This window comes from Glandiceps talaboti, chromosome 10, assembly GCF_964340395.1.
Source record: "Glandiceps talaboti chromosome 10, keGlaTala1.1, whole genome shotgun sequence".
Taxonomy (NCBI): Eukaryota; Metazoa; Hemichordata; class Enteropneusta; family Spengelidae; genus Glandiceps; species Glandiceps talaboti.
The window spans coordinates 12960196-12977717 of record NC_135558.1 but is presented as its reverse complement, the minus strand read 5'-3'; the positions used below and the strand labels follow the sequence as shown (position 1 = coordinate 12977717).

General features: G+C 36.3%; 1 protein-coding gene across 1 annotated transcript; it reads left to right on the top strand.

Moving 5' to 3' along the window:
* Positions 1-328: 328 nt before the first annotated feature.
* LOC144440608 (galactosylceramide sulfotransferase-like) lies at positions 329-2814 on the top strand. Its single transcript, XM_078129994.1, has 3 exons — positions 329-353; positions 1139-1217; positions 1773-2814. The coding sequence occupies exons 1-3, from the start codon at positions 329-331 to the stop codon at positions 2812-2814; spliced, it is 1146 nt and encodes a 381-aa protein (XP_077986120.1).
* The last annotated feature ends 14708 nt before the right edge of the window (positions 2815-17522 follow it).

Genomic DNA, 17522 nt, shown 5'->3' with positions numbered 1-17522 from the left:
AAAAGAAAAAGTCTGCATACCCCACCTATTTTAAAATTGAATGTAATCGGAACCACAATTTATACCCGTAATACGTCCGCATGGCGAATGTTTGTATCCGGTCTGTGTTGCACATCGAAATCATACTCTTGAACTTGCATTATCCATAGTGCTATTGTAACAAAAGTGGTGGGTGCCAAGGTCTCTAGTGTAACAAATGGGTTGACCTCTAACGTTAACGTTAATTCTCCATCAGTGTTACTTTTCCACCAAGTTTACCCTGATCTCTTTATCTAGCTGGTACATCGTGTAACTATACTCAAATCACTCTCATATCTCCACCTTGAAGATGGGATCACTTGGACTTAAGGGAAGTAAGGGAGTTAACTTAGAATCATTTTAAAAGTAGTCAGCCAGGGAGAAGATGGATGCTCCTTGCATTGCCTTCAGCTTGCCCGTTCTCTTCTCTAAATTGAATCAATAGTTTATGACAATTTTGAATTCTTAAAAACATAAATTGTACAATACTCAAATGATTGGGTGAAAAAATCATAAGCGCACCATAAATGAATAACTAAAGTTTGTTGTTGTCTTAATTCAATGCAAATGATATTGACACATTAAGAAAATTAGCTTATCAAAAAACTAAATGCCGACACGAGAATAAGTTTTATTTGTCCAACTTCAATAGAGCATCTATCACCTAAACTAAACCCGTTAACTAACGGAACATCAAAGCTTGACATGTAACTACCCGCCAACACCTACTTGTCCGCACCCAATACCTCACACAATAACAACCAACACCTTCACACACACAGCACCAACCCACCAACACATAGACAATAGTGATGATATTTCTATTGTCTGCACTCTATATATACAGCACACCCAGCGAGTAGAAAACAGTTGTCTGATGATCGCACGATGCGTGAAACTCCGAGTTACAACCAAGAAAGAGTTCCAGAACTACCAAAACTATATATATATATATATATATATATATATATATATATATATATATATATATATATATATATATATATAGGGTTCCTTCTCTTTAATTGTGTAAGTTAATATACTGAGTCATGTAATTTTTCCATCTAGAAATGGTCCCGCTTGGTTCTATTGTCATCTGTACTTATTGCGATTTTCGTAGGGTTCTCCATCAACAAACTTCCAACCGATTACATATTGCTTCCGGCCTTTGTACGGACAAATGGAAATAATGTCACAAGGTTGGTTTAATGTTAAATTTAAGCATATATATATATATATGTGTGTGTGTGTGTGTGTGTGTGTGTGTGTGTCAACATTAAAAGCACAATGCAAATAATGAACAAATGTTGGTGATCGTACCGTGTAGTGGAAATGTTTCATAGTACGATGTGCTTTAGAGTTGCAATTTTATCCTAAAAGATTAGAAAAATGTGTTCATAACATTGATAATAGTGGAACATGTATTTGGATTATGTCACGTCTTCCAACCTTTCAAATAACATAGTAGGGTAGGTCGACATACTTTATCAAACTCTCCGTTTTGCAAGACTTACCGCTAGGTGGCGTAGTTGTGATGGCTTGACAAAGCCTGTCCACCTGAACAGGCGAAACGTTGCTCGTAAGTAACGTTGTTTTACAGACCGGATGAACTTATTTAATAGCATTATATATCTTTATAAAATCAGTTCACTATCTCACTACTTTCTTTATCCCTGCCTATTAATCTGTTCCTTTGGCTCTGTTTCTCTTTTATGTTCTTGTAATTTCATTTTCTGATTGTGATCTATTTTCAGATGGCAATCCATCACAAAATCTCCACGTAATCCAGTCAACTACCAATGTCATCCAATCAACAACTTTGTCTTCGTGAAGACTCATAAGACAGGAAGTACGACACTTTCCACAATACTGGACAGATATGGATACAACAGGAATTTGTCTTTCATGTTTAACAGAAAAGATCATCTGCGAGTCGGTCATATCAGGAGCATTGCGATTAATCGTGACAGTCCTAAGAAACTGTTCGGGCCACCCATAAATGTTGACATTAATGACACTAGTAGATTCATATTCAATATATCCACAGTTCATTTAACATTTAATAAAACTGCTTTAGACTTGTTCATGACACCAAATACTAAATATATTACAATTTTACGGGATCCAGCAACACAATTTGAATCCTACTTTTGGCATTTCGGTTTGAGCAAACGTGTCTGTCGTCTCAAAAATAAACTTAATTCTACGGTTAATGATGCTTGCTTTCTTGAATTTGCCCGTGATCCAAGTCGATACAAACGAGTTGAGTCAGGTACCAACACACAGTTCCAAGACCTTGGTTTACAAAGAAGTAAGCATACGAACGAGACATTCATTAATGAGACAATTCAAAAATTGCAGAATGAACTAGATTTGGTGTTAATAACTGAATATTTCGATGAATCACTTTTGTTGATGAGGAAATTGTTTTGCTGGAATATGACAGATATTATTTACATATCTCAACATGTACGAAAGATACAACCCAGTAAATACTCCGCTGATGTTAAGGACAAGATTCGACAATTGAATCGAGCTGATTTTCTTCTTTACCTGAACTTTAATAAGACTCTTTGGAAACGCGTGGCAGAATATGGCCCAACATTTCAATCTGACCTTTCTGAATTTCGATCACAGCTGAGGAACTTTAGTGATAACTGTATAAAAAGTACAAATGCAACAGATGGGAATGGTCAGCAACTGAATATCCCACGGTCAGCACCGTCTAAGGAATGCAGACAATCAATTTTAGTGCCGAGAGAGTGGATGAAATTGATAACTGAACGGCAGCATTGAAGACATAAGTGTGACCTATTTATCAGAAAAGTGCCAACGAACAAGTACCAACAACCACGGAACTATGACTATTCAAGTATGGTTTAAAGCCGAAATCCCTCAACTAGTAGGAGTGCATCATTATTTTACGTAATGTCCATATCTTTACAAAATCTAACAATTCATGTTCACTACCTCCTGAAAACAACGTTAGTCGTATACGTATTTTGCCAAGGCTGACCCTATTTTTTATGTTTCTCATTACCCGACCAACCAAAATTTTCAGCTCCGATATCAAAATAAAAAATACTGGGTTTGTTTGTTTGTTTGTTTTTAAATACTTTTGTTTTTTCCAACCTTGATATTCTGCGGAACAGCGCCCCTATGGTAAGAATAAGGGAGCGTCTGTAAATTGGCGGTTCCTTTGTGACACAAAACACACGATTCAACAAGTTGTCACACTGTATACAATGACTATACTTTGTACAGTATATAGCAGGGAACACATGTACACTAAATTTGGGAACATGAAATACTGTGTTATTGTCAGAGACCAAAACAAAGTTACTACAAAGTTACAGCAATTTCGACCCATTGTCTAAAAATATATATTAAAATCACTGCTAAAATTGAGCTTGCAAACTAAATACTTTTAATCATGGCTCTTATCGATTGACTGACGAGAAACTTAGGCATTGACATATTCTGATCAGTTGAGTGTAAAAATAATTTCATTGTTTTGTCAAAGAATACATTAATTTGGCTGACGATCTCATTTTAAGCTAATTATCATCGATGACTTCATCATTTACTTACATCCAATCGCATAGAAGGTATTATGACATCATTGTTTAAAAATAGAAATGTAGACTTTTCTTAAAGTATACGTTTGGACAATAAAGGCCAGTAGAAGTAGAAAAGTAAAAGAAGTAACCATCTCATTCGGAGAGGTAATTAGCGAACCCCAAATCTTTTGTCTGGTCAGCTATTCCTGAGTGCTCGTGTGATAATGAACATAAGATAAGATAAGAACAAGTTTGTATGTAGTGTATAGTTAGCATTAGACGTAAAGACGAGAGTAGCCACAAAGGTGTGACTCAAGACTGGTGACATTATATCTGGAGTTTGTGTTGTCTATGAGATTTGGTTTCATTGGTTAATGGTTAATACAGTGACCATACGATACAACAAACCAAGAATATGGTTGATGGTATAAAATAAACTAATGTGGCTTATGATGGTCTCTTGACCAATCAGAATGCGAGATTCCATGGTGACATATAACTGAGAATATTGGAATTTAACAACAAGATTTTCTTCAGACCACGTTATATCGTTTTTCTGACACGGAAATCATAGACTACATTCCATGTGGGTCAATACTATACTAGATGTAAATTGAATGCCTCTACATAGATTTGTGTTCCTATCATGGCAACTTCTGAGTTATGGCTATCATACATGATGTAACCCCCTCCCCACTGCTAATTGGAAATAAATAAGTATATGAAACTATGCGAAAATTGAGGCTTGCATACTTAAGATATTGACAAATCATTAATTATGTCATTAAGGTTATAAGCTACATCAAACAACTTTTAACTCCCCACCCTTTGAAGAACACATGCACGTCGTTACCATCAATGCATGTACTACATTATCTGAAATTTAATGCTTGCATTCTAAAAATATTGCCTAATACCAAAATGATCATTTATTTAAATTACGCATCAGAATTAAAAACTGCTTTAAAAAGTACATCAAACACAATTGCTTTGTTATGGTTATTGTATGTACCAAGTTCCCATAGCGGGTAGTCTGATGATGATGATCATTGGTATCGGCCACCCAAAGCTAATGTATTTGGCCCTGTATATGCTTTAATTACTAGCTTTTGAGCAAATTGACTTGTGTTATTGTTGAGTTGAGAGTGGCTAGTGAATATTGTAATAGTGAAACAAAATTTCAACAAAAAGAATTGGGCGTACCAGGAGGAGGGACACTTTATTCTAATTACATTCTCTCCTGTCTAACTAGGTGGAGGTTTTACCATATGCCCGGATTTACTATCTATTGCAGTGTATAAAATGTTAATTTCTTGTTGAATACTAAATCTCACCGTCGTATGGCCCTGTACATGTATGTTCCCACCATCTCGGAATGGGAAAAGACAATACATGATGCAGGCTTATCGAGGTATCTCTCTATTAAAACTAGATGGGTTATCTACACTCAGCAGTGATTGGCTAATCAAATATCAATATGCATGGGAAGTGATTTATAAGGGTTTTACCCAGGTGTAATAATTGTGCCTTCTCACAGCGGACACTTAGCGAACACCCATCCACCCTCTAAAGGGACAACACATAAAATCAGTAGTACTGACGAAGAAAAAACGTTCATAGCTGTCAGTCAACCAACTAATCAAAATAGAGGACCCTCAATCACTCCACAACTAATTCAAACTAGACAGCACTGTGCAGTGTAGATAGGTAGCTATTTCCGTCAAGTCATAGATATAAAGAGTAAAACAATAAAGGTCCCAGGATTGAACCATGGGTACCCCACAAGAAATGCCCATGCTGACATGGTCTACTACTCATTTGTGATAAAAACTCGAAATCGCATTTTTCAACTTAAATTTTATGTCTGCCTGTGGTTGACCTATATACAATTAAATTAAATGATGCGTATCTTTTGTCCCAGGTACCATTCTCACGGTGTTTGTTAAGACCGACAAGCATATGTCAATGACGAAGATAGTGTACGAAAGGTTTTTGTAGTTCGACCATAATTGGTAGTAACTTTTGTGTCCACCGTTAAAAGAGTACCAATGGGACATACTCAAGTCAGTGCGGTCCATTCAAAGGATCGCGAATTGTATGGTCGCTTTTTATGTAGAGGGTTGCATGAATCCATTCAATATATGAGTTCAACTAGAATATCGAAATAGTTTAGTTGTTTAAGACCCCCTTAACGCAATGTTAGAAATTAGTTTGCCATGGAGAATAACTAAAAAAGCAGAAACAAAGAATTACCCATCAAAAAGGAACTACATGAACAAGGTGACAGAACACGTGAACGTAATCCACTATTTTAAAATAGTACGTGAACAATATGTGTATGTTTGGAGCAGTACTAAGAAGGTGTAGAGGACAGGTAAGGCCATTTAACCTTTTTGGACTCAGTAGACTAGTTTGACCCTAACAGATTGACGAGTATGGCGGCGTGTATTCTAACCCATGAGATGCAATATAGGTGTAACTTATTAAGTACACTGGTTGTGGAATAAGTATGATTTTTAGCAGTAGCCAATATCAGCCAATATCAATTAGTTTGGTGATGTTTACGCCATTGTATAACTTATTAATCCTGCGCATTAAGTCTTAAAACTGGGCGGTAATTACGCAATAATGTCTTAATGAAGATTCTCGTTAGTATATTTATGTCGAACACTGTGATTAGTTGATGGTTGAGACAGGTCTTCAAAATATTCACGCTGAGCGACGCCCGTTGCAAATAAACTTTGTGTCGACAAGTGAAAACATCAATCCGTTCGCCCCACAGACAAGTGAACGTCATGTGATAATTATGGGCCGTGACATTAAGAAAAACATTGGACGTATTCTAGACAAACTCACATAATTGTAACAGGGAAAGAAATTAGTTGGGGTGACAAAATTGTAATTTGAACTTGTTTTTATACAAAATGTTGCGAAATCACTTCAAGTTAATGGCCAAGTGATTATCTAGGTACAAGGCGATCGATTGTGTCAACCTTGAAACGGCTAAACTCTCCAACAGCTAAGCAAAACGTAAGTGGCCAATCTAAGAAAGTATTGAGCTTGAAAATTACTGTCATGACTTTCGTTGGTTACACGCAATTTATCGAAACTTTGACAGAATCAGGAGGACTCAGTTCAACATGTTCAAGATTAACTAAATCCTTGTGTTGTGTCAAAAAACTGTCCATCATTACGCTGTCCTACGTACTGTCGTATTGATATGCAAACACCATGTCACAATGTATTTATACTCTTTTAGTGGTCTGAGATTTTTATAACTGCTGACATCAGACAGTGGACAAACGGAACCTGTTACAAAAAGGGAAAGTAAACAAATGGTTTGGTTTAATAGCACTTGGCTAAGCATGTTGGAACAGCAGAGACTTGTATTACACACCAAGGGTTGATAAGATCAGCTTTATGGCCTCTTTCTGTGAACATGAAATGCCAGGGGAACTGGAAATTTGTCTCTGAATATGAACTATTATGTAAACTGGCCATAAAAATGTTCTTCTCAAATAATGGAATGTAATACATGTCTCTGTACTTCCAACATGCTGTGCCAAATGTCATTAATCCAATTTAGTTGTTTCCTTTCCCTGTTTGAGACATGTACCGTTCATGCATGGTCTGCTGTCGGCAGTTGTATGGTAACTCCCGAATACCTTCGGGTAGGGGTCGGGCCGAGAAGTAGCACCTACTAACTAACGTCATGTATACAATTCCACATACATAGTGCAGTCAAGTGGCGAACACCGATCGAGTCAAGTTAAGTTAGATCTAGCATTAATCTTAGATATCTGTTGATGTCATTTACTGAAGATTTTTGTCTGAATTCGCCAACAAATATTGAAATATTCAATCTAGAGTCCATTTCTCAGACGGCAACTTCCAGACAGTGTGCCAAAATGAGGCTCATGTCATGTAATCAAAGAAACAACAACTAATTGACAACTCGACTCCCCATAAGGTTTTGTGCCTTCGACATGTTGCAATTTAAAATTTATCAGTGAAATGTGTTCCATAATGTGATACGGTCCACAAAAGGATCTGTGAAATGTTTTGGCGTAACCTGGTTTCACAGCTGGATGGTGAAGATATCTATTGCAGGGTATACAATGTTAATTTCTTGTTGAATACTAAATCTCATCGTTGTATGGCCCTGTACATGTATGTTCCCACCATCTCGGAATGGGAAAAGACAATACATGATGCAGGCTTATCAAGGGTATCTCGCTATTAAAACTAGATGGGTTATCTACACTCAGCAGTGATTGGCTAATCAAATATGAATATGCATGAGAAGTGATTTAAAAGGGTTTTACCCAGGTGTAATAATTGTGCCTTCTCACAGCGGAGCGGGACACTTAGCGAACACCCATCCACCCTCTAAAGGGCCAACACATAAAATCAGTAGTACTGACGAAGAAAAAACATTTATAGCTGTCAGTCAACCAACTAATCAAAATAGAGGACCCTCGATCACTCCACAACTAATTCAAACTAGACAGCACTGTGCAGTGTAGATAGGTAGCTATTTCCGTCAAGTCATAGATATAAAGAGTAAAACAATAAAGGTCCCAGGATTGAACCATGGGTACCCCACAAAACAATGCCCATGCTGACAAGGTCTACTACTTACATTTGTGATAAAAACTCAAAATCGCAACTTAAAGTTTATTTCTGCCTGTGGTTGACCTATATATATATAATTAAATTAAATGATGCGTATCTTTTGTCCCAGGTACCATTCTCACGGTCTATGTTAAGCCCGACAAGCATATGACAATGACGAAGATAGTGTACGAAAGGTCTTTGTAGTTCGACTATAATTGGTAGGAACGTTTGTGTCCAGCCTTGAAATTTTATGTAGAGAGTTATCGTTCAATGTTTAAAGAGAACCAATGGGACATACTCGTCAGTGCGGTCCATTCAAAGGATCGCGAATTTTATTGTCGGTTTTTATGTAGAGGGCTGCATGAATTCATTCAATAAATGAGTTCGACTAGAACATCGAAATAACTTAGTTGTTTAAGACCCCCTTAACGCAATGTTAGAAATCAGTTTCCCATGGAGAATAACTAAAAAAAAGCAGAAACAAAGAATTAACCATCAAAAAGAAAATACATGAACAAGGTGACAGAACACGTGAACGTAATCCACTATTTTTACCTCCCGTAAGGGTACGGGAGGTATTAAAAGGGGAATGTATGTCTGTCTGTCTGTCTGTCTGTCTGTGTGTCTGTGTCATCATTTTCTAGAAATCGGCTGGCTCAATTGTAATGAAATTTGGGATATATAATCTTTAGGGTAATAGCTAGACCTGATTAGGTTTTGAGCCAGATCTGTTAATGTTTAATTAGAGAAATTTGCATATTAATGAAATCAAATAATTACGCAATATCTTAAGACTGCATACTTCAATTTCAATATAATTTAGTATATTCGTTCAACATAACAACATACATTTGTCCTGTAAAATTCGTTGATGTATCTTACAGCGTTAATGAATAATTAGCATAATTCATTATTTTTGGTAATTAGGCTATATCTTAAGAATACATACTTCAAATTCAACATAATTTAGTACATACATTAACCATAAGAAAACACGTATGTCCTATCAAGTTTGTTGATGCACCGTACAGTGTTAATGAATAATTTGCATAAGTAATGATTTTCGGTAATTAGGCTATATCTTAAGAATACATACTTCAATTCCAATATAATTCAGTACACACGTTAACCATAACAATCGCATATGTCCTGTAAAGCTTGTTGGTGTACCTTTCAGTGTTAATGAATAATTTGCATAATTAATTATTCTTAGTAATTAGGCTATATCTTACGACTGCATGCTTCAATTTCAATACAATTCAGTACATACATTAACCATAACAAATTGTGTATGTCCTATAAAGTTAGTTGATGTACCTTACAGTGTTAATGAATAATTTGCATAATTAATGATTTTCGGTAATTAGGCTATATTTTAAGACTGCATTGAGCAGTATCATACACTCTTACATACATTAATCTAAGAAAGCACGCTTGTCCAAAAAACAAAGCCTGTTACCATAGTTTGTTTTAGTTTAATGAGTTATTTGCATAATTAGTGATTCCCTTACGGGAGGCATTCAGTTTAAATCTGGTATAATAATAAGTGAACAATATGTATATGTTTAGAGCAGTACGAAGAAGGTGTAGAGGACAGGTAAGACCATTTAACCTTTTTGGACTCAGTAGACTAGTTTGACCCTAACAGATTTACGAGTGTGGCGACGTGTATTCTAACCCATGAGATGCAATATAGGTGTAACTTATTAAGTAGATCCTTCTCCTTACTAGCTACACTGGTTGTGGAATAAGTATGATTTTTAGCAGTAGCCAATATCAGCCAATATCAATTAGATTGGTGAAGTTTACGCCATTGTATAACTTATTAATCCTGCGTATTCAGTCTTAAAACTGGGTAGTAATTACGCAATAATGTCTTACTGAAGATCCTCTTTAGCATATTTATGTCGAACACTGTTTAGTTGATGGTTGAGACTGGCCTTCAAAATATTCATGCTGAGCAACGCCCGTTGCAAATAAACTTTGTGTCGACAAGTGAAATCATCAATCCGTTCGCCCCACGGACAAGTGAACTTCATGTGAAAATGATGGGCCGTGACATTAAAAAAACATTGGACGTATTCTAGACAAACTCACATAATTGTAACAGGGAAAGAAATAAGTTGGGGTGACAAAATTGTAATTTGAACTTGTTTTTATACAAAATGTTGCGAAATCACTTCAAGTTAATGGCCAAGTGATTATCTAGGTACAAGGCGATCGATTGTGTCAACCTTGAAATGGCTAAACTCTCCAACAGCTAAGCAAAACGTTTAGTCACGTAAGTGGCCAATCTAAGAAAGTATTGAGCTTGAAAATTACTGTCATGACTTTCGTTGGTTACACGCAATTTATCGAAACTTTGACAGAATCAGGAGGACTCAGTTCAACATGTTCAAGATTAACTAAATCCTTGTGTTGTCTCAGAAAACTGTCCATCTACGTACGGTCGTATTGATATGCAAACACCATGTCACAATACTCTTTTAGTGGTCTGAGATTTCTATAACTGCTGACATCAGACAGTGGACAAACGGAACCTGTTACAAAAAGGGAAAGTAAACAAATGGTTTGGTTTAATAGCACTTGGCTAAGCATGTTGGAACAGCAGAGACTTGTATTACACACCAAGGGTTGATAAGATCAGCTTTATGGCCTCTTTCTGTGAACATGAAATGCCAGGGGAACTGGAAATTGGTCCGTGGATATGAACTATTATTTAAAGTGGCCATAAAACTGTTCTTCTCAAATAATGGAATGTAATACATGTCTCTGTACTTCCAACATGCTGTGCCAAATGTCATTAATCCAATTTAGTTGTTTCCTTTCCCTGTTTGAGACATGTACCGTTCATGCATGGTCTGCTGTCGGCAGTTGTATGGTAACTCCCGAATACCTTCGGGTAGGGGTCGGGCCGAGAAGTAGCACCTACTAACTAACGTCATGTATACAATTCCACATACATAGTGCAGTCAAGTGGCGAACACCGATCGAGTCAAGTTAAGTTAGATCTAGCATTAATCTTAGATATCTGTTGATGTCATTTACTGAAGATTTTTGTCTGAATTCGCCAACAAATATTGAAATATTCAATCTAGAGTCCATTTCTCAGACGGCAACTTCCAGACAGTGTGCCAAAACGAGTCTCATGCCATGTAATCAAAGAAACAACAAATTATTGACAACTCGACTCCCCATAAGGTTTTGTGCCTTCGACATGTTGCAATTTAAAATTTATCTGTGAAATGTGTTCCATAATGTGATACGGTCCACAAAAGGATCTGTGAAATGTTTTGGCGTAACCTGGCTTCACAGCTGGATGGTGAAGATATACTATGTCACCTACTTTAAATGTATTCTCAACTTGTGTGGATTTGTCATATCTCTTTTTCATGTTTCCTTGTGCATTTTCTATATTCTCTTTCGCTAATGATACAGCCAAATTGGGACACCGTGTCATTTCCTCTAAGAATAATATAAATTCGCGTTGTGTGACATACCAAACTGTGGTATTAATTCATTATCAACCGGTAATCTGGGCTCGACCCCAAACAGTACCTTGCAAATGAATGGTGACATTTGTGTCGTGCCATGTGGTGTAGACCTGTATACAAATAAAGCTCAAGATAGAGAAATATCCCAAACCGACCCTAATTTTTGGGGGGGTATTCAAGAAAAATGATAATAAAATCGCGAAAATCGTGAAGTCTCGCAAGAAATAGTGGGTGCGGAAACTGCCATCAACTTTAAAAGACAATATAAAAGAAAAAGTCTGCATACCCCACCTATTTTAAAATTGAATGTAATCGGAACCACAATTTATACCCGTAATACGTCCGCATGGCGAATGTTTGTATCCGGTCTGTGTTGCACATCGAAATCATACTCTTGAACTTGCATTATCCATAGTGCTACTGTAACAAATGTGGTGGGTGCCAAGGTCTCTAGTGTAACAAATGGGTTGACCTCTAACGTTAACGTTAATTCTCCATCAGTGTTACTTTTCCACCAAGTTTACCCTGATCTCTTTATCTAGCTGGTACATCGTGTAACTATACTCAAATCACTCTCATATCTCCACCTTGAAGATGGGATCACTTGGACTTAAGGGAAGTAAGGGAGTTAACTGAGAATCATTTTAAAAGTAGCCAGCCAGGGAGAAGATGGATGCTCCTTGCATTGCCTTCAGCTTGCCCGTTCTCTTCTCTAAATTGAATCAATACTTTATGACAATTTTGAATTCTTAAAAACATAAATTGTACAATACTCAAATGATTGGGTGAAAAAATCATAAGCGCACCATAAATGAATAACTAAAGTTTGTTGTTGTCTTAATTCAATGCAAATGATATTGACACATTAAGAAAATTAGCTTATCAAAAAACTAAATGCCGACACGAGAATAAGTTTTATTTGTCCAACTTCAATAGAGCATCTATCACCTAAACTAAACCCGTTAACTAACGGAACATCAAAGCTTGACATGTAACTACCCGCCAACACCTACTTGTCCGCACCCAATACCTCACACAATAACAACCAACACCTTCACACACACAGCACCAACCCACCAACACATAGACAATAGTGATGATATTTCTATTGTCTGCACTCTATATATACAGCACACCCAGCGAGTAGAAAACAGTTGTCTGATGATCGCACGATGCGTGAAACTCCGAGTTACAACCAAGAAAGAGTTCCAGAACTACCAAAACTATATATATATATATATATATATATATATATATATATATATATATATATATATATATATATATATATATATATATAGGGTTATATATAGGGTTCCTTCTCTTTAATTGTGTAAGTTAATATACTGAGTCATGTAATTTTTCCATCTAGAAATGGTCCCGCTTGGTTCTATTGTCATCTGTACTTATTGCGATTTTCGTAGGGTTATCCATCAACAAACTTCCAACCGATTACATATTGCTTCCGGCCTTTGTACGGACAAATGGAAATAATGTCACAAGGTTGGTTTAATGTTAAATTTAAGCATATATATATATATATGTGTGTGTGTGTGTGTGTGTGTGTGTGTGTGTGTGTGTGTGTGTGTGTGTGTGTGTGTGTGTGTGTATGTCAACATTAAAAGCACAATGCAAATAATGAACAAATGTTGGTGATCGTACTGTGTATTGGAAATGTTTCATAGTACGATGTGCTTTAGAGTTGCAATTTTATCCTAAAAGATTAGAAAATTGTGTTCATAACATTGATAATAATGGAACATGTATTTGGATTATGTCGTGTCTTCCAACCTTTCAAATATCATAGTAGGGTAGGTCGACATACTTTATCAAACTCTCCGTTTTGCAAGATTTAACACTAGGTGGCGTAGTTGTGATGGCTTGACAAAGGCTGTCCACCTGAACAGGCGAAACGTTGCTCGTAAGTAACGTTGTTTTACAGACCGGATGAACGTATTTAATAGCATTATGTATCTTTATAAAGTCAGTTCACTATCTCGCTACTTTCTTTATCCCTGCCTCTTAATCTGTTCCTTTGGCTCTGTCTCTCTTTTATGTTCTTGCAATTTCATTTTCTGATGGTCATCTATATTTTCAGATGGCAATCCATCACAAATTCTCCACGTCATCCAGTCAACTACCAATGTCGTCCAATCAACAACTTTGTCTTCGTGAAGACTCATAAGACAGGAAGTACGACACTTTTCACAATACTGGACAGATATGGATACAACAGGAATTTGTCTTTCATGTTTAACAGAAAAGATCATCTGCGAGTCGGTCATATCAGGAGCATTGCGATTAATCGTGACAGTCCTAAGAAACTGTTCGGGCCACCCATAAATGTTGACATTAATGACACTAGTAGATTCATATTTAATATATCCACAGTTCATTTAACATTTAATAAAACTGCTTTAGACTTGTTCATGACACCAAATACTAAATATATTACAATTTTACGGGATCCAGCAACACAATTTGAATCCTACTTTTGGCATTTCGGTTTGAACAAGCGTGTCTGTCGTCTCAAAAATAAACTTAAGTCTACGGTTAATAATGCTTGCTTTCTTAAATTTGCCCGTGATCCAGGTCGATATAAAAGTGTTATGTCAGGTACCAACACACAGTTCCGAGACCTTGGTTTACCAAGAAGTAAGCATACGAACGAGACATTCATTAATGAGACAATTCAAAAACTGCAGAATGAACTAGATTTGGTGTTAATAACTGAATATTTCGATGAATCACTTTTGTTGATGAGGAAATTGTTTTGCTGGAATATGACAGATATTATTTACATATCTCAACATGTACGAAAGATACAACCCAGTAAATACTCCGCTGATGTAAAGGACAAGATTCGACAATTGAATCGAGCTGATTTTCTTCTTTACCTGAACTTTAATAAGACTCTTTGGAAACGCGTGGCAGAATATGGCCCAACATTTCAATCTGACCTTTCTGAATTTCGATCAGAGCTGAGGAACTTTAGTGATAACTGTATAAAAAGTACAAATGCAACAGATGGGAATGGTCAGCAACTGAATATCCCACGGTCAGCACCGTCTAAGGAATGCAGACAATCAATTTTAGTGCCGAGAGAGTGGATGAAATTGATAACTGAACGGCAGCATTGAAGACATAAGTGTGACCTATTTATCAGAAAAGTGCCAACGAACAAGTACCAACAACCATGGAACTATGACTATTCAAGTATGGTTTAACGCCGAAATCCCTCAACTAGTAGGAGTGCATCATTATTTTACGTAATGTCCATATCTTTACAAAATCTAACAATTCATGTTCACTACCTCCTGAAAACAACGTTAGTCGTATACGTATTTTGCCAAGGCTGACCCTATTTTTTATGTTTCTCATTACCCGACCGACCAAAATTTTCAGCTCCGATATCAAAATAAAAAATACTGGGTTTGTTTGTTTGTTTGTTTGTTTTTAAATACTTTTGTTTTTTCCAACCTTGATATTCTGCGGAACAGCGCCCCTATGGTAAGAATAAGGGAGCGTCTGTAAATTGGCGGTTCCTTTGTGACACAAAACACACGATTCAACAAGTTGTCACACTGTATACAATGACTATACTTTGTACAGTATATAGCAGGGAACACATGTACACTAAATTTGGGAACATGAAATACTGTGTTATTGTCAGAGACCAAAACAAAGTTACTACAAAGTTACAGCAATTTCGACCCATTGTCTAAAAATATATATTAAAATCACTGCTAAAATTGAGCTTGCAAACTAATACACTCTAGCACTCACACTCTCATACTCTCGTACGGGATCGTTCAGGTCCAAGTCGGGAATTAGTCACAACTGAGAAGATATTTCGGCTTGCCAGAATCACCTACCCGTGTGCTTCTGGATGTTTAATTCTCACTTTAAATATACTTCCAATACAATGGAACTTACACCACAACTAAATATAGAAAACACTAATACATTTAATCATGGCTCTTATCGATTGACTGACGAGAAACTTAGGCATTGACATATTCTGATCAGTTGAGTGTAAAAATAATTTCATTGTTTTGTCAAAGATTACATTAATTTGGCTGACGATCTCATTTTAAGCTAATTATCATCGATGACTTCATCATTTACTTACATCCAATCGCATAGAACGTATCATGACATCATTGTTTAAAAATAGAAATGTAGACTTTTCTTAAAGTATACGTTTGGACAATAAAGGCCAGTAGAAGTAGAAAAGTAAAAGAAGTAACCATCTCATTCGGAGAGGTAATTAACGAACCCCAAATCTTTTGTCTGGTCAGCTATTCCTGAGTGCTCGTGTGATAATGAACATAAGATAAGATAAGAACAAGTTTGTATGTAGTGTATAGTTAGCATTAGACGTAAAGACGAGAGTAGCCACAAAGGTGTGACTCAAGACTGGTGACATTATATCTGGAGTTTGTGTTGTTTATGAGATTTGGTTTCATTGGTTAATGGTTAATACAGTAACCATACGATACAACAAACCAAGAATATGGTTGATGGTATAAAATAAACTAATGTGGCTTATGATGGTCTCTTGACCAATCAGTATGCGAGATTCCATGGTGACATATAACTGAGAATAGTGGAATTTAACAACAAGATTTTCTTCAGACCACGTTATATCGTTTTTCTGACACGGAAATCATAGACTACATGCCATGTGGGTCAATACTATACTAGATGTAAATTGAATGCCTCTACATAGATTTGTGTTCCTATCATGGCAACTTATGAGTTATGGCTATCATACATGATGTAACCCCCTCCCCCACTGCTAATTGGATATAAATAAGTATATGAAACTATGCGAAAATTGAGGCTTGCATACATAAGATATTGACAAATCATTAATTATACCATGAACCATTAAGGTTATAAGCTACATCAAAACGAGAGTAGCCACAAAGGTGTGAATCAAGACTGGTGACATTATATCTGAAGTTTGTGTTGTTTATGACATTTGGTTTCATTGGCTAATGCAGTGACCATGCGATACAACAAACCAAAAATATGGTTGATGGTATAAAATAAACTAATGTGGCTTATGATGGTCTCTTGACCAATCAGAATGCGAGATTCCATGGTGACATATAACTGAGAATAGTGGAATTTAACAACAAGATTTTCTTCAGACCACGTTATATCGTTTTTCTGACACGGAAATCATAGACTACATGCCATGTGGGTCAATAATATACTAGATGTAAATTGAATGCCTCTACATAGATTTGTGTTCCTATCATGGCAACTTCTGAGTTATGGCTATCATACATGATGTAACCCCCCCCCCCCCCCCCCCACAGCTACTTGAAAAAAATAAGTATATGAAACTATGCGAAAATTGAGGCTTGCATACATAAGATATTGACAAATCATTAATTATACCATGAACCATTAAGGTTATAAGCTACATCAAACGAGAGTAGCCACAAAGGTGTGAATCAAGACTGGTGACATTATATCTGAAGTTTGTGTTGTTTATGACATTTGGTTTCATTGGCTAATGCAGTGACCATGCGATACAACAAACCAAAAATATGGTTGATGGTATAAAATAAACTAATGTGGCTTATGATGGTCTCTTGACCAATCAGTATGCGAGATTCCATGGTGACATATAACTGAGAATATTGGAATTTAACAACAAGATTTTCTTCAGACCACGTTATATCGTTTTTCTGACATGGAAATCATAGACTACATTCCATGTGGGTCAATACTATACTAGATGTAAATTGAATGCCTCTACATAGATTTGTGTTCCTATCATGGCAACTTCTGAGTTATGGCTATCATACATGATGTA